Source organism: Typha angustifolia, chromosome 7, assembly GCF_048772165.1.
Source record: "Typha angustifolia cultivar Huaian chromosome 7, ASM4877216v1, whole genome shotgun sequence".
In the NCBI taxonomy this organism is placed as follows: Eukaryota; Viridiplantae; Streptophyta; class Magnoliopsida; order Poales; family Typhaceae; genus Typha; species Typha angustifolia.
In genome coordinates this window covers 964,512-990,969 of record NC_133245.1, presented here as the reverse complement: position 1 = coordinate 990,969, position 26,458 = coordinate 964,512, and the positions used below count along the sequence as shown (strand labels likewise).

The 26,458-nt window shown below is 37.8% G+C and overlaps 3 protein-coding genes across 8 annotated transcripts; 1 reads left to right on the top strand and 2 right to left on the bottom strand.

The window, feature by feature from the left end:
* Positions 1-334: 334 nt before the first annotated feature.
* LOC140762090 (pentatricopeptide repeat-containing protein At5g66520-like) lies at positions 335-2,269 on the top strand. The gene has a single exon (XM_073099708.1). It carries the CDS (start codon positions 335-337, stop codon positions 2,267-2,269), a length of 1,935 nt encoding a protein of 644 aa, XP_072955809.1.
* A 1,103-nt stretch (positions 2,270-3,372) lies between these two features.
* Positions 3,373-5,958, bottom strand: LOC140762780 (probable 5'-adenylylsulfate reductase 1, chloroplastic). Its single transcript, XM_073100726.1, has 6 exons — positions 5,786-5,958; positions 5,373-5,691; positions 4,597-4,945; positions 4,374-4,511; positions 3,955-4,275; positions 3,373-3,861 (listed from the first exon to the last, which is right to left on the bottom strand). Exons 1-6 carry the CDS (start codon positions 5,841-5,843, stop codon positions 3,631-3,633), a joined length of 1,416 nt encoding a protein of 471 aa, XP_072956827.1. The 5' UTR covers positions 5,844-5,958; the 3' UTR covers positions 3,373-3,630.
* A 3,601-nt stretch (positions 5,959-9,559) lies between these two features.
* On the bottom strand, positions 9,560-25,811 carry LOC140762058 (DNA mismatch repair protein MSH5). Of its 6 annotated transcripts, none has more exons than XM_073099661.1 (34): positions 25,737-25,811; positions 25,146-25,177; positions 24,869-24,963; positions 24,590-24,670; positions 24,447-24,516; positions 23,303-23,366; positions 22,037-22,191; positions 21,427-21,528; positions 21,330-21,357; positions 21,237-21,268; positions 21,096-21,153; positions 20,939-21,025; positions 20,277-20,333; positions 18,710-18,811; positions 18,561-18,605; positions 17,530-17,607; positions 17,085-17,135; positions 16,940-17,021; positions 16,610-16,683; positions 16,452-16,548; positions 14,584-14,680; positions 14,366-14,455; positions 14,146-14,210; positions 14,014-14,072; positions 13,046-13,122; positions 12,871-12,957; positions 12,730-12,791; positions 12,561-12,622; positions 11,367-11,420; positions 11,201-11,286; positions 11,068-11,099; positions 10,710-10,733; positions 10,118-10,233; positions 9,560-9,899 (listed from the first exon to the last, which is right to left on the bottom strand). In XM_073099661.1, exons 1-34 carry the CDS (start codon positions 25,773-25,775, stop codon positions 9,813-9,815), a joined length of 2,427 nt encoding a protein of 808 aa, XP_072955762.1. In that variant the 5' UTR covers positions 25,776-25,811; the 3' UTR covers positions 9,560-9,812. The 6 variants fall into 6 exon arrangements, 4 of the variants coding, with proteins under 4 accessions (XP_072955762.1, XP_072955763.1, XP_072955764.1 ...); XM_073099662.1 differs by having other exon boundaries at positions 24,593-24,670; XM_073099663.1 differs by lacking the exon at positions 11,367-11,420.
* Positions 25,812-26,458: the final 647 nt, after the last annotated feature.

Genomic DNA, 26,458 nt, shown 5'->3' with positions numbered 1-26,458 from the left:
GGTCGATCTATGCTTGTTCAGGAAGACACACACGATCGATCTCTTTCCATTCACATCCATGATTTCCTTTTGAGATTGTGAAATTATATATGCATGCGTGACCCTCCCAGTTCAAGTTCAATGTTGCAATTTTAAAGTACTACCAAGTATTTAGTTCATGATCACACCTTCTTGGCCGGTGTGAGAATAAATAGCCCATGGGCTTACAAGATATAGGAAATTTTGCTATTAGCACCCTGCGTTTTGCCTAATTTTTACAGTTTGACATTCTTTCCTTATTGTTTATAATTCGTATTTCTAGTATTCGAACTGCAAGCCAACCGCCAAGGCGCCAATGGCAGCCGTTCCCACCCTTGCTCTTCCTTCCACTCCCACCGCTCCCTCCAGAACTTTCAAACCGAACTCGGCGAAACCCCCATGGATGCCAACCCCGCAGCTGCTCTCGCAGCACCCGACTCTCCACCATCTACTCTCTTGCACCTCCATGTCCCACCTCCACCAAATCCACGCCCAAACCATCACCTCGGGCGCCTTTCGTGACAACTTCGTCGCGTCCCGCATCCTCTCCTTCGCTGCCCTCTCTCCCGATGGCTCTCTCCCTTATGCCCGCCTAGTCTTTTCCAGGATCCCGAAACCCGACGCTTTCGTCGCGAATGTTCTTATCCGCGCGTATGCCTCTGGTTCCGACCCTCTTGAAGCCCTACACTTCTACACCCATGTTCTTGAATCTCCTGTAGTCGACTTTCCTGATGTCCACACCTTCCCTTTGCTACTAAAAGTGTGCTCCAGAGTACCATCATTGCCATTTGGGAAAATGGTGCATGCCCAAGTGTTCAAGTTGGGGTGGGATTCTACAGCTTCGGTTCAGAATTTCTTGGTCTATATGTATGCTTCATGTGGTCTCGTTGAGTCTGCAAGGCTTGCATTTGATGGGATTTCGGAGCTTAATGATGCTTCGGTGAACATGATGCTTGATGGGTATTTGAAGTGTGGGCACTTCGATGATGCACGCAAGATGTTTGACGAAATTAACGACAGAGATGTTCTATCTTGGAGCGTCATGATAAATGGGTATGTTCAGGATAGCTGTTTCAAGGAAGGGTTGGATTTGTTCCATGAGATGTTGAAGGAGAATAAAGAGCCCAATGAGAGCGTGTTGGTGAATGTACTTTCTGCATGTGCTCATCTAGGGGCAGTTGAACAGGGGATGTGGGTCGAAGGGTATGTTAGAAAGAAAGATATATGTCTTAGTGTTCGGATTGGTACCGCACTGGTTGACATGTATTTGAAATGCGGTTGTGTGGAAAAGGCTTTCGAAGTTTTCAATATGATGAAGGATAAAAATTCAACTACTTGTAGTGCAATGATTTCAGGTCTTGCAATCAATGGATGTGCCAAAGATGCACTAAAGTTGTTTTCGCAGATGGAAATGAATGGAATAGTGCCTAATGAGGTAACATTCGTCGGTGTTCTAAATGCATGCAGCCATTCTGGACTGGTTGATGAAGGAGTGAATTATTTCAATTCCATGAAAAAATTATATGGGGTGAGACCAAATGTTCATCACTACTGTTGTTTAGTTGATCTCTATGGTCGAGCAGGATTATTAGATGAGGCAGAGGATGTGATCGAGAAAATGCCAATGAAGGCTAACAGTGCCATTTGGGGAGCTCTACTAAATTCTTGTAGGATCCATAAAGATGCTATATTAGGGGAAAGAATTGGAAAGAAGCTTCTTGAATTGGAGCCAACAAACAGTGGAAGGTATGCACTACTATCAAACATATATGCAGTTAATGGAAGGTGGGAAGATGTAGCTGCGCTTAGAAGATTGATGAAGGAAAGAGGGGTAAATAAAACACCAGGGAGTAGCTTTATAGACTTAAAAGGTGCTGTCCATGAGTTCATTGCAGGAGATAACTATCATCCCCAAAGAGGAGAAATATATGCAATGCTGGATGAGATGAGGAGAAAGCTAACAATGGTGGGGTACAGACCTAGAACTGACCAAATTTTGATTGATATGGACGAGGAAGATAAGAGCACTGCTCTTTTCCACCACAGCGAGAAGTTGGCTGTTGCTTTTGGTTTGATTCATAGTGATCCAGGCACCACAATTCGAATTACAAAGAACCTTCGTGTTTGTATTGATTGCCACTTAGTCATGAAACTACTATCTAAGATTTATCATCGAGAAATTATCGTGCGGGACCGATGTCGTTTCCACCATTTCAAGGATGCTACTTGTTCTTGTATGGATTACTGGTGATTTAGCTGAACTTGCATGATTTAGCATTCTGTTGGTGGAAGAATTAGCTGTGCAAGGATCTATGAGTTTCACAAAGACACAAGACTAACAGTGATAAACAACGTATAGCGTATAGGAAATTGATTTCCTTCTCATCGAATTAGCAGAAAGACTACTAAAAATTTGAGAGCTGGAACTCATCTCAACTTTGAAAGTATTGCTTTACAGAGTTCTTAGAAAAGCTATTGGAGGAGCTCTGAGCTAATCAAGAGAAGCTATTTTAGAACTTGTTGCTGAGAACTATCACTATCTCTATGAGGTTTTTCTTCGTAGGTATGTACAAAGAAACTAGATGAAATCATTGCTTTTCATATTTTTCTATAGATCTTTTCTATGTTGAGCTTTGCCTGAACACTCACATTTGCTTATGTATTCACTTCAAGCATACTAAGGCTATGTATACATTCATATATAAGATTGATAGATAAGGGTTCCGTATTAGGCTCATCACCTAATCCACCATGAATTTGCTCCTCACTCTACCTTACAATATCTGAGCATATGTGTAACTAACAGAGTCTGAATTCTTTCTTATACAACGCTATAAAAATCATCAAGCCGCTTGACCTTGGCTCAAGTAAAAGTGGCCCGATCCTAGACGAGAAACTGTTGACCAAACTAGAGGTGTGGAAAGGTATGACTGCAAACTTGTCAAACATAAATTGTTACTCTTCTATCTCAATATCAAATATAGGACCGACCATTCCGGCATCCCTATCCTTGGCATTTTATCTCCCCGCTTTGATTCGGATTCCTTAGGCTTTTTTATATTATTTATTAAAATCTCCATCTTCAAACGAATTCTTTTGGTGACATGCATATGGCTCAAACGCAAATTGACCATCAATCTTAGGCTAGAAATTAATTTTAAGCCTGAGCTTCTTCATACGTCGACTCGTTGAAGCTATGGATTAGACTTGTAGCCTATACTGCTACAATTACCGTGCTGAGCACAAGCTAGTCGATGAACAGTAAACTAGTCGACATCAGCATTTGAGCCATCCAGCATTAAGAGAGGTGAGAGGAAGGTTCCCATTTGGTTTGGTCAACTCTGCAAGGAATCATGGAACATAAACAATATTATATTTCGAAGCTAGTGGGCAAAAAATAACCCAATTCTTTCACATCAACAACGAGAACGAAGTTGGACAACAGAATCCGCCACTAGAAGGCTTTTCTGGCTGGAATCACTTCGAGACATGATAACAGCAGTCAACTATGAGACAGTACTCCACTACTTATTAATTATCTATCTAACCATCTCCAAATTCTGATACAAAAACCCGGCAAACCAATGGGAAACGAGGGGACGAGCAACCCAATCATCGCAGGGCATTAACAAATGTAAGAAGGGAATCCACATCTCGCTTCTCAGTGGGATATTTAATAGGCCTAGAAGCATGCTTGGGGAAGAAGAGGATCGTCGGGAAGCTTCCCAATTGCAGCTCTTTCTGTGCAAATGCTTTCTGGTCTCCATCAGCTCGGAATTTGCCGACCTTAACACCTGAGCCTGAGAGCTTCTCGGCCAATTCAACGTATGATGCTTCCATTCCCTGAAATTGTAGAAAATAGAAACGGCTTCTCTTCAGCAACAAGATTTAAGCTTTACAGAGATCATTAAGGAACTACCGTTTACTAAGTCTTACCTGGCAAAACTGGCACCAAGGCGCGTAGAGAACGACGAGCCAAGATTCGGAGCGGTTTTCCAGCCTCAGTAGGTTCTCAATTCCGGGCCGGCAAAGGTTAACTATCGCGCGGCTCTCGAAAATGTCCGGCGTGCCATTTACAGAGTTTGCAGATCCGTTCCCATTAACGCCTACTTCTTGCTTCTCCTCTTGTGCGATGTTACCCTTGTGGAGACCGCATTCCTTGGCCTTGGCATCCTCCCACCACCACCTTCCTTCCCTCTCATGTTGCCCCGGCAAGACGGGCCTAGTGCACGGCTCACAACCGATCGAAACATAGCCCTGGTTCATGGAAGGGAAGATGTTAGATCATATAATAACAGGTGGCAAATATTCTTACAATGTATGATATCCATGAACTCATCAAGTCGTTCCCTTACCTGTGAGTGCAAGGAGCTCACAGGGACATCCATGGTCCTGAGGAAATTCCATATATCCATGCCGTCAACATTAGCAACTGGATTCCACTTCACCAAGCTACCAGCTCCACCATCGATCCCTTCAAAGGAAGGATCTACCTGTGTCACCAGATTGAACAATTTAAACGCATTGAAACCATATGAACACTTGCTTCAGTGAGAAAACTGAGGAACTTGGTTGTACCTGAACAACAGGGATATGTGCTCTGGTACCAGGAGATTGATCCTTCCTCTGACCAGTGATCCAAGCCCTGAAGCCTTTCAGAGCCCTTCTGAGAGGTCTAACCTTCCTGACTCTGCAGCACTCCTGGTGCCCGTCCTCGTAGAACGAGAAGAGGCCCTTGGTTCTCACAAGCGCCTGCACCTCCGACGCATCGGGGAACATGTACTCGATGTGAATCCCGTAGTGCTTCTCTACGGCGTCGAAGAACTTGTAGGTCTCAGGGTTCAACCTTCCTGTGTCAAGGCTGAAGACCCTGAAAGGCCGACCTGTCAACCGAGCATATTCTATCAAAGCGACGTCCTCTGCCCCACTGCAGAACAAGTAGATCAAATGACTAGATTAGCTTTTACGTTACCAAATTTACATTCGGATAGAAGCATAGATTAATCTCTTCTTTCACTAGTAACAATTCCCTTTGGTAATCTCTGTTCTAGCAGACCAGTAAGTATGCCAGTCAACAATCAGAACATTATCCCAAAATAATTATCCCAAGATGTTGCTAAGATATCGGTTTCCAGGAGCTCCAAAAAAGGGAATTATCCAAGTTATTACCTCGTGGTAAAGAGAAAAATTAGGGGGGGGGGGGGGGGGGGGGATAAAAAATCCATTTTTATAGCGTCCATCAATATAACACAACCAAAAGCGGCGCTTCGGGCAGGTATATTCCAGAGAACAAGGGAATATCTGTAAATTCAATGTACCAATACCCAATCCAAACATATAAGCAATCTCCTCACCTGAATGCAATGGCAATCTCGTTCCCAAACATCGCAAGAGCTTTGTCCATAATCTCCAACGGCGAAGCGTTCTCCAACTCCTCCGCCAACTTCTCGTAATCCACCATCACCACCTCCTTATCCTGCTCTATCACCTCTCCGGCCACCTCTGCCATCACCGAGCCCGCCGCCGCCGCCGACGGAACCACCGCCTCGCTCCGCTTCCCGGGTTCCACCGCGTGCAGCGGCCTCACCGCCCTCTTCCTGCTCGACGAGGCGTTTCCGACCGTCGAAATCGGGATCGACAGCTCAAATTGCTTAACAATCCCATTCTGTACCACTGCGTAGCACCAAACAACTCGAGAAATTTAGAGCTAAATTAACAAGCCGAATTTAAAAAAAAAAAAGAAATGTAAGGAAAGAACCAAACTAACCTTTGCGATCACGAAGGGCGACCGAGTGAGCAGAGATCGAAGCAGTAGCCGAAGCCATGGAAATTAATAAATATTGAAAGAAAAAAAGGAATTAAATCAAAAAGAAAAAATTGGAGAGCTTTGAGTTCTCTAGGGAGATTTCTATTTATTTTTCCTTTTTCTCGCTCTTAGGTTAGGGAACGGAGAGGTGAGGATATATAATACCCAGGGAAGACGGAGGGAATCGCGGTACAATGAACCTGGACGCTATTCCGAACAGCAGCCATATCGGACACGCGGCAGGCTTCTACTGGTGATCGACTCATCGCTTGGATGTAGCGAAGCGCTTCCGTCACTTGTCATCAGGAGCTCGTGCCCGTTGGAGGCAGTGAGATTAAGGGAAAGTATTACTTTCTCCGACTTTCCCCTCTCTTTTCATTTTTTTATTGAATTACTTTCTAATGTTGTCTATATAACTAAGTTTGCAACCTGGCAAAATTATTATTAATCCTCTTCATAATATCCATCATTATTCAATGTTACACTTTCATACATCACCCTCTTAGGCACTTAGCAGCTGGGTTTTATTTAGTTTGAAATTAAGTTCTGAATTAAATTAATTAGTCTTATTTTTTAGTATTAATTTTTTGAAATATATATTTAATTATGGTGTTGGGCGTATTAGAAACGTATGGCCTTAGATTATCTATGTATGAATTTGGGGACTTATTCCAAGTACCCAAAGTTATTGCACATTTTTCTTCTCTTTTTTTTTTTTTTTTTTGTGGGAGAGAGAGAGAGAGAGTTCCGTGCACATTGTGTGGTCTACATGTTCCTAACAACATCAATCTAGTACAGGAAAAGAGAGAGAGAGAGAGAGAGAGATTCTAAATAAATATGACGAAATAAATTGAGTGACTTGCGTTGCACGAAGCTAACGAACAGAAACCGAAAGAATATGTCGGAATAAACTGGATGACGTAAAAGTGAGGGGATGTGAAATATGATTCCGTGGCTGGAAAACTATTCGATTATAAATTTGAATGAGTCAGTGTAAACATCATTTAATGACTTGATGCATCAACAGCTCATGTATTAGCATTCGACAAGCAAAGCCCACAAAATTAAACGAAGCTTAGCTCGGCATTAGACTCCTCCAAGTTGTGAAATAAGCCAATTTGAAGATATAATTTTAAAGGCCTTGGCGAGAATGATAGCGACTCGTAGTTTAGGAAAAACGAAATCAATAATGTCATTGAATAGATTGGGTCGGATGCTTGATGCTAACAAACAAAAGATGCAAAGGTATATTCAGGCAGGTTCAATAAAATTCTTTGTTGAGATCCACTCATTTCTTGAGGCCCAAAAGCCTGAGAGCAGCTTATTGGATGTGTGACACAACTGATGAATGACCAAGTAAAGGATTTGTCTTTCACGGAATGGAAACACCTCTCTTAGTCCATAAGGTGATGTAGGAGATTGGCTAATTGTGGTCAAAGAAGGATCTTGAATGTATTTGCCTGTGAAGGAACCTCATGGAAGAGTTTTTCTTCCTTTTCTTTCGAGGATGTTATACCATTTTAGAAATATAAGAGGCTAACATTTGCAGGAAAACTAGCAGCGTTAAAACCTTATAGCTGAATCTAATTACTAGATAGCAAATGGCTATTAAGAGATTGACGTACAATTAGTTGCACAAAAAAAATGGAGGAGGATACCTGAGTTTAACACAAAGGAGCAGCAGCGGATCACACGATTAGCTCCAGAGAATAAGTTGCAACATAAGTCATGCTTCCTTCAATTCCAACTTAGTAGCAAAAGGAAAAGCTTTATCAAAGATAGATCCTGCAAAACTGCAATTAGTACACATGCCAATATGCCATTAGAGAAGTAATGTTTCAGTAGTTTCACCTTTACTGAAACTACTGAAACATTACCGAAACTAGCATGCATATAACTATGATTCTAACAACGCTCTAGTATCAAGTAAAGAACAAATGAAGAAATGTTAGTTTAATTAAACTTCATAAAATGTGAATGAAAAGAAGAAAGACAATGGTGGGTCAACCTTTTTCAAACCTTACAGTAAAAGCTGCATATCAGACAGCTGCTACAAAGAGGAAACTGCCCGAGATCCACGAGAAGGCGCAGCACCTGCTTGTAGCAAAAGAATTCTACATTATTGAAGGTGGGGCCGTTAAATCATCAAAAACTCTAGCGCACCAAGTGCTTATGCAATATTGAACAAGAACAAGCACCATCACTTCCTATCAATCTTTTGGCACCTGAAAAATGGGACATCTATTCCACATGACTTGGTTTGAGTATCATAACCACATTCACATAGAACATGGTCTCTCAGTGATTCATCATCTAGAAGTTTTTTATTAACATGCCAACCTGATAGTTTGGGTGAGTAGCCAGCTTTCCTCACGTCAATTTCTAATAGATCCAGCATTGCGTATATGTCCTTTGATTCTGGGTGTGATCTATCTTCTGCCACAAAGCAACCTACTCTCCCTTGACCTCGATCCAGATCTTTCCAGGAGACTTCTCTCACCACTCTTTTCATCACTTCCTTAGCCTGGCAAATTCATCCGATCTTTGGAATAATCGATCTTTAAAATACCTTCTGTACTCTCTTTCCGATCTCCACATTGTTATGGACCCTGCATGCAGCTAATTGAGTTTTCTGCATTACAATATCAGGTTTGAATGGCATCTCTTTCAAGAAAAGCTTGTAGCCTCACACGATTCGCCAGCACGAGAAAGTAAATCAATTAACACAAGAACAATGCTCTTTTGTAGGAGCGATTTCACAACTATTGCGCATCATTTCAAACAATTTCTTTGCATCAACTAAGCTTCCACATTTTGCATAAGTATCAATGATATCATTGCTTATCATCACGTCAGTCTCCAATCCAACACTAAATGCATAGGAATGCATCTGTTTTCCCGTTTCCAAGTAAGCCAAGTCAGTACAGTATTCAACGTGATCTGGTCCAGCTTCTTGACTGACTTATGCATAGATTTCAACAACCTGAGGAATTTTCTAATTACTGGTGTTGTAAACATGCAGTAAGAATAATGGTCCAAGAAACAACGTCCCAATCTTCCATTTCTTCAAAGAGATATAATGCAGTAGTGTGGCATGAACATCTCATATACATCGTGAGCAGATCATTACATAGACATCTACATCCAAACCCACCTTCACGAGGTAGGAGTGGACTAGTTGACCCTGATACAAAAAAGAAAAAAACATAGCCATTAAAAGGCTCAAAGAAGCAGCAAACACTAACCTCATAAGGTCGTAGGCCTAGGTCTCTCATCTCAGGAAACAATACTATGTCTTCATTAATAAGACCTCCATATGAAAAAGCACTTACGATGGAATTCCATGAAACTAAATTAAGCATATCAATCTGAAAAAAAAATGTCTTCTCAGAATCTAACTTTTTACACCTTGTATACATCACTCAATGAACACCCAGCAAATGTGTCCTGTCCAACCCAAATTTTAGACACAGTCCATGATCTGCTGTCCATATTTCAGCTGCAGCATACTACCACAAGCACTGAAAGCACCACCTAAATGGAACTCATTGGGACAGCAAACTCTTATTCAAATCGTTTCCTCAAAAAGCTACAAAGCATCCAACAATTCACAACCCTTCTGTGCAAAACCAGCAATCATCAAACCCTAAGAGATCAAATCCTTATCCAAAATCCTTTCAAATACAACATTCACATCTTTTACATTACCAGTCTTTGTGTACATTGTAACAAGTGCATTCAGACCCACAATCCAAAGCAGATTATTAGAGAACAGCAATTTTCAACAAAATCAGCAATTACATAAAATACATATAAATCCTGCACAAAGTGAGCAATATGGAGCTAAACAAGAGTCCCATAATAGGCATATTCCACAACATGAAATATGAATCTTGCATGAATCCAGCAACACAGTGAATTTGAATCTCAAGATAAATGAAAGCCCTTTTCCTGAAAACCCACCCTCTCAAACATGGGAAAGTAAATGCTAGGATTCTGGAGGGAAGATATCCTGGAAGAAAATGTTGAGATCACCTTTATATGCATCAAAAGCTAGCATCTTAGACACCACATCCTGCAAATAGTTATGAATAAACATCAGGCCTGTCACAAGTTCCTTAGTTCTTTGCAGCAAATAACCAGCTAATAACAAATATAAGCTAGTGAATTATTCTATTAGAAGAACAATGCGATTACATTATATTCGTTAAAATCCTTGTTTTACACATCAACACTATATTCATTTGTGAAAGGACTAAATGACTAGTTATTTATCTATGCCGTGGTCACCACCTTGTAGTGCTGGTCTTTGGCCAATAAATTCTGAGAAAGCAAGCGGCCGATAGGCTTCTTTGACTTGAAGACCTCCGAAAGAAATGCAGCTCTTTCAACCACCTCATCAGGTACTCCTACAATGAGTGTAATAGTGCCACCTCAATTTCCATACGAATGTTCTGTTTAATTGCACTTGTGCTGAAGACTCGCCATTTTTGTTTAAGAAAATTCCCTACTAGCTATATAGAATTGCAAGTTCAATGATATCAACATTTCAAATGACATGAATTTGGCTCATGTTTACATTATATTGCCAAATTGAAGATCTCCCAAATATCATTACATCTAGTATTTCAACCTATACTCATCAATTTTAACATTTGTTATAGGTAGAATTTATGGATCATTGATTTTGCTGTTTATGCTTCTACCTAAACATTTTCCCACTGCTAAAAAATAACATCAAGTTTAAGTATTCATGACAAGTTAAGCTCATGCATTGCTCTAAAGTTAAATTTGAGACATATATAGCAGATATTGTGGCACAGTAAATTCTGCAATATTGAACAGTACAGTACAATTCTGGCATTCATGAGAAGTGAGAACATACCAGCAAGCCGCGCACAATGCAAACCTGCAGCAAATCAAATTGCATTATGTTGGAAAAATAGTGGAAAACATACATTTTAACATTTTACATTAAAACTTTGAGAGAAGTATTTAGACATATCTAGCCATTGGTTATGCCTTGTGATTGTGAAAAGCTAATTTCTATATGGGGGATAAAAACTGAAAAAGTGCTATCTACTACTCACCTCAGGATGAGGATCAGGTCCTGAGTTGGACTCAATTGCTAAAATGTGTTAACTTTTTTGTGAGGATGTTATATAATATATACCATATATCCAATAAATATGCAGCAGTAGGCTATCTGCTATCTGGGAATAATAAGAAAGTAAATTACGAACCATAGCTTAGAAGTGCATGCCCAGGTACAAGTCTTCACAGCAGATATGCCCAAGATTAGCAACACAACAGTAAACAGAAATCACTGAAAAAAAGAAAAAGGCTGCAGTACACAAAAGGAAAAAACCAACGTACCTATATAGAAAAATGATGTCATCACTGCTTGTAGAGCTACTGTCAGGTTTCAATACACTCATTGTGTACAACTTGATTTGTTCAGACTGTAATGTTTCTTAAAATTATCCTTCCAAGTGGAAAATGGCAAACGGAGAATGTAAGCTGGTAGGTTACCTTTACTAACCTGTGGTAAGAAATTATCAGTAAGGATCTCTGTCAAATGAGTGCACAAGAGTACCTGCAGTAAGAAAATATGCCCATGTCTGCTCTATTTTCAAAAGTTACTCAAGGATGATATTAATTATGGCAAGAAAATTAGAGAAAGATACCTAGATCTGAGTTGTTTAGAAATATAAATTCATGCATACCACAATAACAGAATTGCTTTTTTCGAGAAATCACACACGCGCACGCACACACACATATTCTTTTGGAACTCATATGCTAATCCAGACTAGCCCTCCCTATTATATAAGTTAAACAACTGAATCAACCATCCTAAGAAATATTTTACATACCAAATATCCACCTTAATGTGCACAAACTCTGCACTATCTGACAGAAAATCCACCAAATATTCACCCTAATGTCCGTATGAAAAGTCAAACTCATGATGTTCTGTTATAAGGCTGGTAGACCCAATCATTGGAACAGTGGTGGCATAAGATATTCTTATATGACCTAGAAAACACTTCTGAACATGATTACTGGTTGAAGAACTAAATGAGCAAGTTATTAGATTAATGATTCGGGAACATGTAAGCATGTTTGTGTATTGTAGTTGCAGGAGTTGGCAAAGAAATCTAATTTAATTGTAACGAGATGTGCTTAAACCAAACAATTCATGGAAAGAGTAGTGAAAACACTGAAGTTGTCAACAATAGACTCTTGCATCCTTAATCCTAATTCCTGTACTTCCCTTAGTCAACCTTACTTTACAGCGAACTTCTACATATAGATGTTGACATTTTAAATGACGCTAAACAGTTCCAGTCAAAGTGGATTGTAAAACTACCAACAACTGTTTTAGAAGTTCACAACAGAAACCAAATGAATTCATCTAAAAACTAGTATAAACCTGAGCCTTTTAACTTTTAAGTACTTTATAAAGTTCAAGATATAGGAGTCCAATTCAGATCACATGGTGGGCCCTTTTCTCCTATAGTATATGCATATTTACAGGGGAAACATTATAGAGTTGCTCCTAAACTGTCAATAACCAACTGTTAGTTAGACTACTTGCACCAAAAAGCACTATATTAGCAGCAAGTGCAGAATTTATCAAGAACTTCATATTATGCAAGATCTTGTATGAGATGCTCTTGAATCATCGAGTGCACATATGATCAGATTCCATTAATTACTATTATTGTCCAACCTTTGGAGGGTGGTCATACATAGCAAAATGATTGATAGTTCCTCCAAGCAGCCCGATACCATCTTCACAATTTTTGGAATATACAAAAAAGAAAAGCCTAGATGTTAGTTAATATAAGGATCATATCATGGATATTGAACTTTACTTCATAGACTTCTTCATGACTAACCTTCCGTGAGGGTACCCTTACCAAATTCGTCCAATAAACACAAGGACCTTGATGTTGCTTGCCTGTAAATCATCAAAATGAAGCACATAATTCATAATAGCAACAAAATCTACTGAATGAAATAAACAATATCTAGAATACCTAAGCATCATTCCTACTTGATGTAGATCAATCATAAAAGTTGATTGTTCAGTTGTCATTGGTTTGCTTCCCATAGCACAAAATATCCTGCAATACATATTTCTAAAAATCAATTTACCCATGTCATCACTACATCACTTTGGAAACAAGTATGCTTTTCCAGCTTTTATCAAACCTGTCAGTCATTCCAACAGTAGCAGAATCAGCTGGTACAAAACTTCCAATATGGGAAAGAAAAACCACCAATGCCACCTGAAATAGCATTATCTTAAGTACTTAAGAGATAAGACAATGCTTGAAAGAGTCAGCAAGAAATTTCCATCAGAATATTAATTTCTACATCAAGGAAACAAGTTTATGATTATCTGAATGCATAATATAGTATTGATATCAAACTCAATTTATCATGCGCAGAAATGTAAATAAGATAATAACATGGTCAGCAATAAAAGAAAAAAAAAAAAAACCAACTGGCACACCAAAGCTGTCTCATTACCTGTACCTTATGCAAGGTAAAGGTCCCTTCACTCCCTTCTGTACTGTAATACTTGCAAGGATATGGATGAAATAATTTAACTGTGACATGAATGTTCTGAATCCAGATAATGTGCCACTTTGATTGGCAAAAAGAACCAACTCTTGGAACATACTACAATTCTAGGTAGTGAAGTCCCAACTGACAAAGTGTAGAACGTTACCATTGATCTGAATTCTTGTGGAAGATCATCCTATTATATGTAGATTATTGTAGAAAAAGTTTGGCTGTGGAATGAGCACATTGCACTCAACACCCACATTCAGTAACATCGACGTAAAAATGTATGACTCAAGATATTAAAGATGGGATCCTGAGAACCCTATTCAATTCACTGGAAAGAACAAAGTAACAAACAGTTAGCGAATTCATAACTCTTTTAGCAGTGAAGAGAATCTTGATCCACTTTTTAGATGGAAGTTCCCTACTCAAGGCACTCATGATACACAAATGTGGACAAATTTTGTAATGGAACACGTGGAATGACTAATGATTCAAGAATATGGACGTGTATCCTGGTTTATTTGGAAATGATATGAAAATATGCTGAAGATGAGAACAACAGTAATGGCACCTATGAATGCAATGTAAGGGGACAAAATAATCACCTGCTTAACATAAATGCTTTTCCCTGAGTAGTTAGGGCCAGTTATGATGTTTATTCTTCCTGAGAAAAATGCATCAACCATCTTTGGTTATTATTATATTTATTGCATCAATTAATTCACATCACTTATTACCTTTGCTCATGACTTTTGTATCATTTGGAACAAAAGTATCAACTGTCATTTCCTGCAAAACATGTCTGTATTGCGAATTGTTAAAAAGGTAATCAAACGGCCGTAAAAAAGTTCCCAGTTTATACTACAAAAACAAAGATCTATGACCTAAACTTAAAGGGCAAACCAGCAGGACTGCAACTTTCTGTCAGCACGAAACTAGGAAATAAAGAAGACAAACCTGCCATTTTCTATATCAAGCAATGTATCCTCAGTCAAGATGGGCCTCACATAATTGTTCTGACTAGCAACCAGTGCCAATGACAAAAAGCTAAGGAAATTAGAAAAAGAATAACATATCAAGTTTAAAGTTTAGACACAATAGCAGGAAAGAAAATAAAATGTAATGTACCAGGAAAATCGGAAACCAACATATATATTATATAACACCAATCATACCAATCAAGTTCTGCTGCAAAGTTAACTGCCCTGATAAGGTGCGGTACAAAATGAAGTATACGAGACACTAAGTCCCTAATAATTGCTCTCTCCATGTCTGCACCAACAAAAACATTTCAATGAATAGTGATGCATGCTAAATGGCTCAAGTGATTAGTTGAAGGATCATTATGGCTATGTTCACGAAACCAGGGTCAGGCATCTAGATTCGTATGAGAAAATTATATAACACATGTCACAGAGCATTGAAGATAAAGTAATTGAGATGTGTGCATCTCATACCTAGTCAGTCCTTAGTATGGATTAACATGAGTTGAAATTTTGCTCCACATTGACTACTCATTTAGGAGATGAGCTAAACATTACCCAAAGTTTTAGGCTCAGAAGAGAAACGAACCAAAAACGAGCAAAGGTCAACTTGTTTGTGTTCCACTGATTCTGCTTGATCAATTGCTTGCTCCTTCGTGTTATACATGTACAAGTACATGTTGCTAAAAAAACTCAGTCACTGTGCATGAGGCTCCTGCCTGTAAAGATGTGTGCAGTCTAACCTCATATACAAGGAGCTTTTTTCGAAGGCTTGAATCTATGACCTCTTAGTTGCAAGAGCAAGCCTTTCCAATACGCCAAATGACATGCTCCTCCTATGTCCTCAGAGAATAAATTTTAATGTAACAGTTGGAAAGCCCCTTAGATAGTAAGTTAGTAACCACTCTTGTTATATTGAGATCTAACATCTAGATCTTGAGATAGCAGTTCTAAAATTTTGTAGCTATGATACTGAGAAATTGTTGATCATCTAAACCATTGGGCTTAAAAGAATTGTACTGTGGATAGAATAAAAAAAATTGGGCCAAACCTGAGCATAAAAGCAAGTTGAGCTCATATGTGTAAGTAGACAATAAAGCTTAGAGATGAGATGACCTCTAAAGGAGCACAGCTAAGCTATTTGCCTACATAAGCCAGGCTTGAAAGATCTTTCCAAAGCTCAAATCTTGCAGAAGCTCAAAGTCTACTTTGTTAACCTTAACATAAAGTGGAGCTTGAGAAGCACTCTGCATGCTCATGTTCAGCTTGCTGGTTACTGATTTCATCATACTTTTGTATATGAGTTATACTTGGAAAATAGGAACAATGAATTTTCAACATATCCAATTTCACCACACTTTTGTATTTGAGTTATACTTATATGAACATGTAATTAATTCAACAAATTGGGAATTATTTTCTTGATGACAGAAAGATATTCTATATTACGCTATTGTTCTGTAGACACTATATCATATTGCTGAAATTAATATTATGCCTCAATATATCTTCCACAAGGTTTGACATTCCTTTGGAATATCATGGCACGTGCTGCGTTACTTGCCAACTGTGTTGTAAGAATAGAGGGCTCCACCACCAGCCCATCCGAGAGATGAGAGAAGGTTAGGGGGACTACTTATCGTGCCACCCTTGCCAACGAAACTCTCCTCTTCCTCATTTTTGCGAATCCTTTTAATCTCCACCCATTTCCCCATCATCTTCTCCAATATATCACCTATGGCATGGATGAGCAAGAGAAAGATGAGGGTTACAGCGATAGTGATGAGGAGTGTCGTTGGCGATGGAGGCTATGCAGCACGATAAATAGTCGAATTTACTTACATATAGTCTTCCTCATCTCATATCGGTCCTTCATGAGACAAAACTTTGTGAGAATGTGGAGCTTTAGTAAGTTCAATTCATTTGGTTATTACTTATTACTATCACAGGTAGCTATAAATTTTGAAGCTGGGAAAATAGAATTTTCAAATAGAACATTAGCAAGTAGAGTACCACAAAAGAAATCAAGTTTATGTGAAGACGTAAGTAAAAGACTATACCAAGAATTTTATGATAAATATCTCCAAGAAGGTTGTCCAATTCTCTTGTCTTAGGAGTGTGATAGAAGAACTTATTCTCATCTCCCTCTTCTGAAAACTGATTAGAGATCATGTCATTACAATGTAAGAGTGATAATCAAGGATCAACTGCTACATACCGCAAATTCAAAATCTTTAAGTTTTTCCAATGTGACATCATTTAGCTTCTCCCCAAAAATGCACGTCAAGTATCCTAAAAAGCAGTGGGAAGTAGGACAAAATGGAAAAGTAAGAAAATGAGTTTCATTTGTTGCAATTTAGGAAAGAGAATATAGTAAAATCAATCATCACATGTTCAAATGATTGATATTCAAAAGTGAGTAGGACTAATATGAACAAGTAGAAAAGTAACTGAAGTAAGATCCAACCAAATTAAATAGAATCTGCTGCATGGTATAAACTATGAATTGTTAAATTTACAAAAGCAAATCTGCAAAAGATAAACCAACCTATTTGATGTACATAAACAATACAAGGAGCTCTTTTATTCCCACTCGGAATTGGAAAGGAAGCATTTTCAAAAGATGACACCTAGAAGCAATCATATGATAAGAGAATATTATGAACTATAGAACAAAAGAGAAATTCTGCTACCTGCTCTAGAAAATCTGGTAATCCCTCATATACCGTTCTCAGTTCATCCAACTAGAGTTAATGAAACATAAGATGAAATTAGAAATTTGTACCAAAAAAATATGATGCAGAATAAATTAGTATATTCCTAGATAAGAAGTTAGTATATGGATCAACTTTATCACTGTTCTACAGATCTAAAAGGGATGAACAGAATTCTTGTTACTTAGAAAAAGATTATAACTCTTTAAAGAATGATCCTTCCACCAACAAGCATATAACAATGTCAGCAATTAATACAGTGAGGCAAGTTGTTGAAGAAATGAATTTAGCACTTCAAATTTATTACTAGGACATGGAAGATATGTTGAAATAAATTGCAAATGCTGGATTACTAACAATGCATCAGTAATGCTGGAAAGAGTTTAGATAGCTAAATTGCAAAAGCATGCCATGAAATGCTGACCTCTTCACATAGCCCTTCTTTCACTAGTGTCTCGTACCCTTTTTCCTTGCACCGTTGAACATCAATCACACCAACTACCTGCAAAAGTAAGCATTATCCAATAACAATAGCCTATACACCCTGACACAAAGCAATGATACCAGATACAATATCATTATCTAGGAAGGACTAACAAAGAAGACAGTAGATTGTTTCTTTTCCCAGAAGTATTAAACATGTATTCAAGAATCATAAAAGAGTGCATAGTTATATCGAGTACTGTCTGCAAGAGTAGTATATTGATAAGCAACATGGATAAACCTGCAGATAACAAACAAAAGAAGGAATAACCAAGTACAAGAGGAGCAATCTTGGGCCAGATTGGAATTCGCAATGTAAACCCTATTTCATAATTACAAGAATTTAGTTTGAGGAAACCAAAAATTAAAAGGAAAGAGCAGTAAGAACAAGAAAAGATACTAGAACCTTAGTCTTTTACAGATCAATTTAAGAAAAGAAAAGAACAAGCCTTATTGTCAACACAAACATTGTATATTTGTCAAGTATTTTCCGTCTCCTTCAGTGAGTTGACATATTGTAAATAATAGCCGGACGTTAAAAGCTATTATTATGAATTAAGTTGAGAATGGTCGTGCACATTTAGTCATGTAATTTTCCTTAGCAAAGCCATGACTTTGCGGCCTCAAGAAAGAAAATCCACATCATTGATATCACAATGCATGCAAGGCACATTTATACCTTCTGTTGTAAAGTATTCATTATGGATGCCTACGGAGGAAGCTGGACTTGGGCTAGGTTAGGGTTCTCAAGCTGGTTGAACACTCTTGACCTAACAAAACCATATGAATCTTACATGTTTCTCTTACCCTTGTTCTCGAGGTGAATTGTATAAAACAACCTCAGCAGACATAACACAGTAGCTGCTACAATGTGAAGTGAAAAAGAAATTGCTCGTTTTATCATAAGTGCCTAAAAGCACTGAAAGAAACTTCTGAGTCTTTGAGGAAACTCAAAAAAGATTATAAGCTCACCAGATCAAGGACATACACCAGTTCTGTTGTTATGGATGAACTTGCCTAAAAAATGAAGAGAATAAATCATATCCTTAGTATGTCCAGAGTAGCAATTTTAATGATAAAATGCTTCAGTTTCAGAGCATTTATTGATGCCATTATGATACCTTTTCAACAATGCCCAATGCCGAATATTCCAATCTTTCCTGAAGGTACTCAGATATTCCGACTTCAAAAATATTGCTTATATGCAACAGGGAACAAATGCACTGCCGAAGAAAGAAAGAAAGAGTGACAACTATGGGATAAATTTTGAAATGACAGTAAACACATGTCCAGTCATGCTTCACTTGAACTTCAGTTTTAGCCTGTAGAGCAGAATGGATATGGTTAATAACATATTACTATAATATATTAGGTACCAAATTTTCTTTCATAAAATCTCATCACCACTACACTGCACCTTTCCACTCATTACTTCACCACACACACCACCTAAGCTGACCAAGTACCAACTCAACTACCACTAAAACCCACTACTGAAACTTACTCAGAGATTTGCTAGGGTTTCCCTAACAAAGCCGCAACCTTGCCTTCTCTTCTTTCCCCTTCCTCCAACCCCTAGTAGTAGGTTTGGAGGAGAGAGGCTCTCCCACCATGATTTTCTTGTTAATTTTGCATATTTTTTTTCTCTCTCCCATTTAGACGTAATCATCGAGCGGGTCGAGCTAATCGAGCTGGCCACTGTGTTCGCCAGCCTGCCCACGAGTTGGTCGAGCTAGGCCGAGTTGAGATCGGGCTAGAATAGTCTATTATATATTGTTCAATACCAAAATACTATTATATATTGTGGGGCATGTTTTATCTTTTCACTTTTTCCGTTATCAGTATCACAAGGGCCAAAGATTTCTAATAGTTTAGGACGATCTATGTGTACCAAAAAAGTTTAAGAGGTATATGTGAAAATGAGTAATAGTTTAAGGGGTCCAAAGAGAATTATCCCTATTTGTAATTACTTGGTTGACTAAGAGTATAGTTGGAACTATAAACAAGGTGCTAGCCAGACCGACTCTCGAATCCTGATACATTTCAGGAGGCCAAAAGTAAAAATTTGGAGGTAATATTATTTGCAAACTGACTTATGATATATTTCAAGAGGTCAAGAATAAAAGCCTTGGAGGTAATATTACTTGCTTGATAACTTGTTCTTCCATATAGAAACAAAAATCATAAGATGATAAAAAGACAAAAGTGGCCGATGTTTGGGTGCTTAAAATGCAGTATGCCAGGCTATTTTTCAAGAAAATTGCTAACCTAGTTCTTCTTACTTCTTAGTTGTTATTAAATTATTAGTTTTATTTGATGTATTGAAAACAGAAGTATAATATAAAAAAAAATTGGCATAAAGGTTTTAGGCCATATAGAGAGCACACTTATGAGAACAATTGTTCACAAATTGATTTGGAAATATATGACAATTAGTCCCAAGGAGTTTATAGTGATACATAGATTAGGGGACTACCTTCAGCAATAATATTCAGTTTCTGAACAGAATGAAAGAAGATCACTCTATCTCTTGCTTAGTGAGAATGTAAATATTAAACAAAAAGAAATAGGAAAATTTTCATTAGTTACAAACTAACACAGAGGGAATTAAAGGCAGCTTTTGGAAGGACTATTTCCATTGCAATTAAAATAATGGAATTAGAAAATAAGAGAGAATCATAATAGTACCTTCAAAAAAGAGTTCCAATCGCTGCTTGTACAGAGGGCACTCGGGGAATTGAGTTTCTTCAGGAAACAGAAGTAAGCATAAATCACTCTCAATTTCTACATGTTTTCCTCTAAGGTCAATATGTTGCTAGAAAGTGTACTTCTAACTTCTAAGTAATAATCAAGAGTAACAATTGCTTGTTGAAATCTAATCTGCAAGAAAATTTTGGAATTATTGTTTTTTCACAAGGAATACACTACTACAAAGAAGAAACAAAATTATTCTGTATAATCACATAAATGACTTTTTAGCTAAAGATACCAGTCATCAGACTAGAACACAATTGGAAGGGCATTGACCAGCAAACGTCAAAGATGTCTCATATTGATGTGAATATGTATGTTGGCATAACCCTTATATACCTCTAATTGAAAGGGTGCACGGTTGTTTCAAATCAAGCTTACCAAACCCCACAAATTGGTCAGAGGACAGTCTCTAGAGACATAAATGGGTTCTAAAGAATAAGAATTAATGGCCTACTTGTTTGCAGCATCTTTATTTTGTACATAAATGTAAGATATATTTTGGGGACTAGGTAAGCATATTAGTGCAAATAAGTTGGAAAAATATTATTGAAATCAGAATGTATGGAAGAAATGTGACAGTAGAAAAGAGTGTGAACCTTGAGCATATGGGAAATGTCTCTTACAGACTTCAATGTCTCACGTAAAGCAGATGTTACTTCTTCGCAGCAAAGGAAAAACGAGACCTTCCTCTCTTAAGAAATACAAAGGGTAAGAGCATAAATGAAACTTCCAAACAAACTTAAAGAAGGATACTGTGTCAAGGCGGTTATTTAAAGTGTCAAGATCAAGTATTGGTCTCAAGAACCATGTCCTAACATGAAAAGAAAATAATTTAAACTGTATTTCACACCACCTGCTGCAGTGATGTAACTGCTATAGGATAGACAATCCTACCTCAAAAGATGCCTTCCCATTGGTGTGACGCACTGAGTAAAACATGATTAGTGAACAGATAGGGCAAACTAAAAAGCTGGTGATTTCTCATACCTTATTGAACATTCCAAAAACAGAAAACCTGTGTGAAATACGTAGCAAAGATAAGCATAGATTAACTTCTTATAGGCATTAGATTAGACAAAATTACCCTTCCTTGGCTTTTCCAATTCCCATGTGACTTGGGTGCTTGTCTACTTGAAAAATCTGTAGCGCTTCGTGAGCAGCTGCATCAAGTTTCAGAAACTTGTCTCTGTGCCTAAATGTAAGGACTACGAAACATGCATCTCTCTACCAGAAAAGATATAACAGATTCACAAAGAATGGGAGCATAAATATACATAATTGTCTAGGGATGTCAAATGAATCTACCCATCCCAAGCAGGTCAAAGTAAGCTTGATATTTGGCTTGATCACGCTCAATTCAAAACAAATAAATGGAACTCAGTCTTCAATAACTGGTCTGGAATTAAATTAAAACCTTACTTGAGCACCACAGCTCAATAAGGCCCAGAATATTTAAGCATGTATGAATATTCGTTTACTACAATTTCGCAATATTGAAGCTTGAATCATGTCTGAATTAGTATGACTCATGCTTGCTTGAGCTTAATCCAAGATCAGATTGGTTAAGGCTATTAAGTAGCTTGAGGGCTCAATCTCGACTTACTTCCAAAATAGTTTCAGCTCAATAAGCATTGCTTGAATCTAAACAAAATCAGCCACAAATAATCCCAGCTACAGATAAAGAGGAAGGATAAAGTGAGATTTGCGTCACACAGTCAATTGCTATTGATGTGTTTCCACATTCCTTCTGTTCAAATGTATCAACAAGCCTCTCGTTCTCTAGTATAGCAAGAAGACCTCCACCAGCACGAACTTGGACATCACTTGCAAGATCCATCATAGAATTAAGCTGCAAATAAAGAGCATATGGTATTCCCAGCAAGTTACAGAGCCAATAAAGTCAGATTAGAATGCAATATAATTTATAGCTAGAATTAGTCCATCTAACTAAGAAGATCCATCACATGATGTATCCTGTATAGAGGTATGTTGTGATTGGATCAGGATACTATCAGAATGTTAGTCCAAAGAAACAGATCTGATGAAGTATACCATCTGACGGATGAGTGATTTGCATTTCAGCCCTCCACTACAGCAATAACAAGTATTGGTTTTCAGTGTTATGAGATGTATTCTCTAAAGTCCAAATTATAACCAATGATCTCATTCTGTCAGCTGAAGAGTTTGATCTAATATTTAGAAACATATTGCAGAGAAAAAAGATAGTTTATGCCTCTCTAAACTAATAAAATATATACTATACCGGCCACAAATAATGCATTTCATGTTCGAGCAACTTCTGTTTCCCAGTTAGCAAGTAGTGGATCTCTTTTTATCCAAATACCACATACTTCTCAAAAAGACCAGCACACTCAAAAAATGACTAGAGTAGAATATTATTTTGATAAATGAGATTGGGCAGAAATCTAACAAATAAGTGAATAACAATTACCTGCCAATTTTGACATGGATATGTCAAGTAAGATAAATTACATGAACATAGTCTTACAAAACTATGCAGTTTCATTACAACACACGACCACACTCCTAGGAATATGCCAGAGTGCTCCTCCAAATAAGAACTGCTATAAAGATGGTATTTCAACTTTATCTTTAGTTGTACAATTCAAAAGAGCAAGAATTCCGTAAAAATATTGCCATAACCAATCAATTTTGTTCTTTAACAAGTTAGTCTTTCCTGACATGAAAGAGATTCAGTATTTGTGTTAATGTTTACGAAACTGAATCTAGGTCATGACTCATTAGTCATAACCTCCTTAAGAAACTATCACTACTGCAGAAAGGGCGGAAAAAAGCTAACAAAAAGATAACCTTCTAAATCAGTAAAGAGTACAGACTTGATATCAATGAAGTGAAAAGGTACGTGGCTCGAAGTATATCAAAGACTGTTCATGCAGAGAGTATAATAGCACCAAAAATAATCTTTGTTCAATACTTACAAAACAAATTCTCTCCTTGACGCTCAGCCCTTCATCCATCCCTGTTACTCTTACATATATTAATCTGCATTTTAGAAAAAGAATATATTGTGCACAGTAATAAAATCAGTTGAGCCTTAAAAAAGTGAAATGCTAGGAAAAAAGGTGAAAAAGAGCCATGCACATTGTTTAGCTATGCAATATCAAGTTCCTATACAGTTAAGCAACAAGAGTGAGCAAAACATAGATGATGAACAAATAAATTAAGAGTTCAAGCAGTGGAGGCAATCATTCCAATATTTGTCCTTAACAATATGGGACAAATAAAGCATAGGTCAAAATTAAAAAAGCTCTGGAAAAAGTTGAGCATATTCTGCAACAAGAATTAACTTTAATATGCGGTCCTAACTCAAATATTGCAAAGGGAAGATGCATGAATGTTTGGCCAGAGCTAACTTTACTTTTGAGGAGAGGCATAACCTTCTTGACTCATGGCACCAAGTTTTGTAATCCAGGCCTATAGAGAGAACTAACTAAATTCCAGCTAGTAGTTCACATCCTTCCGTCGATTATTTAAATTTATTAATGGTATCTGTTTAAAGTTATTACTGCATATCTTGAGATCTTTAGTAGATCGAATTGAAGTAACACCATCCAATTATGGGTTAATCTCATATCTGGAGAGGTATGTAGTGCAATAAGGTCCCTTACGCAATCACTCTGAGCTCTACTATATACAAAACCATTTTAACATTTAATATTCACTTGCAATACCATGTGAGAGAAGAAGGGGAACCAGAAACACATTGTGCCGCACAAAATAAGGTACTAGTTGTGTCTTTGGCCCTTCATCTCTAATTAGAAATTTAGAAGCCATTAAAGCATAGTACTGTGAATCATGAATCCAATCTAACCCTGTTATCTGGGAAGGTTTTCTTCAAACACAAAACAGGACAGTTCCACCATAAACAAACAGCTAAAATAGCTACCTTTACTGTGGGTACTTGATGGTGTCAGAAACTTACATAACTCTCGTTTACTTTTTCTGTGTCTGTAGAGGTCCTTTCATAAACGAGAAAGGCATTATATAATAGTATGACTACAGAAATAAATGCAATGACAAGATTCTTGTATCAGAAAAGTAATTTTCCTACCACATACAAACCTGTGCCAAGCTTGTTCATAGCTGAATATTGAACTTCGTATGAGCTTCACCATAGTGGTTTCATGTCCATCTGTTTAATTGATGAAATATTAGCAAAAAAGCATAACTAAATTCTGTAAATGACTAGGCTTTATAGGTTGAACCACTTCGTTGTAATGCAGATAAGAGTCTATCTTCGGTTTTGGTGCTTGCATATATTGCCATAGGCCTTGCTTGATATTTCACTGATTCACCCATCAAGAGAAGAAACTGTCAGCTACAAAAAGATTTTCAAAACTCTCATGTATAACACCAAACTTGCTGTCAAGAATAATTGACCCTATAGCGACAATAGTGAGAAGCTCAGAGATGTTGTTAACAACAGAAATAAACTTTGGGATTTGAGAATGTTAAATTAAGGTCAACTATTCGAAATCACATACCAAGATCTATGAGAGGAAACTCCCCATTACCATCTTCCCAAACTTCCAAGACAAAAAGTTGACAGATACTTGAATCATAGTATGCAATACCAACTCTGGGACACATAAAAATAGATGAACAAAATTACTTCAACTTGTTGTTTCCTTTCTTCTGGCTCTAAATCCATTTTGAACAGCAAAGAGGGATTCATATGTTTGAACAAGGAAATAGTAAATTGGTCATATATATATATATATATATATATATACTAATGTGTTTTCTTCTTGTTATTCTTACCTGTGTCCCTGCATTACACAAGCCATGTATACCTGGAATGAAATCAAATGATGATTAGTGAGTATAAAATCAACAGGACTATTTACACCCTATATTGAGATTAGTAAGCATATTGTACCATGAGTGTTGTGATTTCATGCATAAAAATTTGATCTACATGAAGGGTTTATTGTAACGACATCCAACAAAAACAACTCGTACTCATGCAGATCTTTTATCACAACTGGGTACTGAAGATGTTGTGTAACTTATACCGAGGGAGCAATCTAGATCTATCAATATAGGAACGAAGAAATGAGATATTAGAGTTTATATGTGATTCATAAATAGGATACAATTCAGACGAAGAACTATTTCACTTCCGGAAGCAAGATGTTGAGGAAAGATCGGTGCAAGAATGAGATAGCTAATGTAATTCTAACTGGAATATAGAAGATTGGAAAGAACCAATAAACAATAAATTTGGTTTGGATGTGATGCAGACGAAGAAACTTTTCCACTTCCGTAAGTAAGATCCTGAGGGGAGATCGGTGCAAGAACGAGATAGCTGATAGATTTCTGACCGGCTATATAAGATTGAAAGGATTTCACCTGAGATTCCACCTCCGTTTCGGCGACTTCCTCCTCCATGTCGTTCCTCCCGAGATCGGCGAGAGAGAGCGAGCGAGAGCGGGAAGAGCTGAGACGAGGACGAGAGTATCAAAGCCCCTTTTATAGCGTATCTTTCGCACGTGTGGGCGGAGGCTAGAATGTTCGCTGCAAAATTCCAAGCGTGCCCTTGTATACCATGGACCTTTGGGCCATTTTGGGCCCATATTACCGCCTATGTATTGGATTCTCGCGTCCCAAATTCCCAACGTGCCCTTGTATACAATGAGCCTTAGGCCCATACAGGCCCAGGCAAACCGACATAGGCAAATACCCAACTATTATCGTGCAATGTCCTTTCTTAACACAAGCCATTATAACTAGCTGGAAGCAACGACAAATGGGTACGTGGGTTAGTCCTTCGGGTCTAACTTAGTTAGTTTGTGGTCAAGAGCACCTCAGCAATCCTGATAAAAAAAAAAGAGGCAAGCTGTGTGTCTTCTTAGCAAACGTGATGTACAGTGGCATAGATTCAGGAGATGCCATTTAATAAAATGCACCGACACTGGCTTGATTGAGGAATGGGGCCTCTGGCTTAGTTGGGCGTCTTCTGTTCTCCACATGGAAATGTATCGAGATTTGGCTTCCCTGCTAGATGTGCTTCCAGCTATTAGGTTGCATCTGGTGTCGTGCTATTGTTCATAATTTCAAAAACTATCATAGAG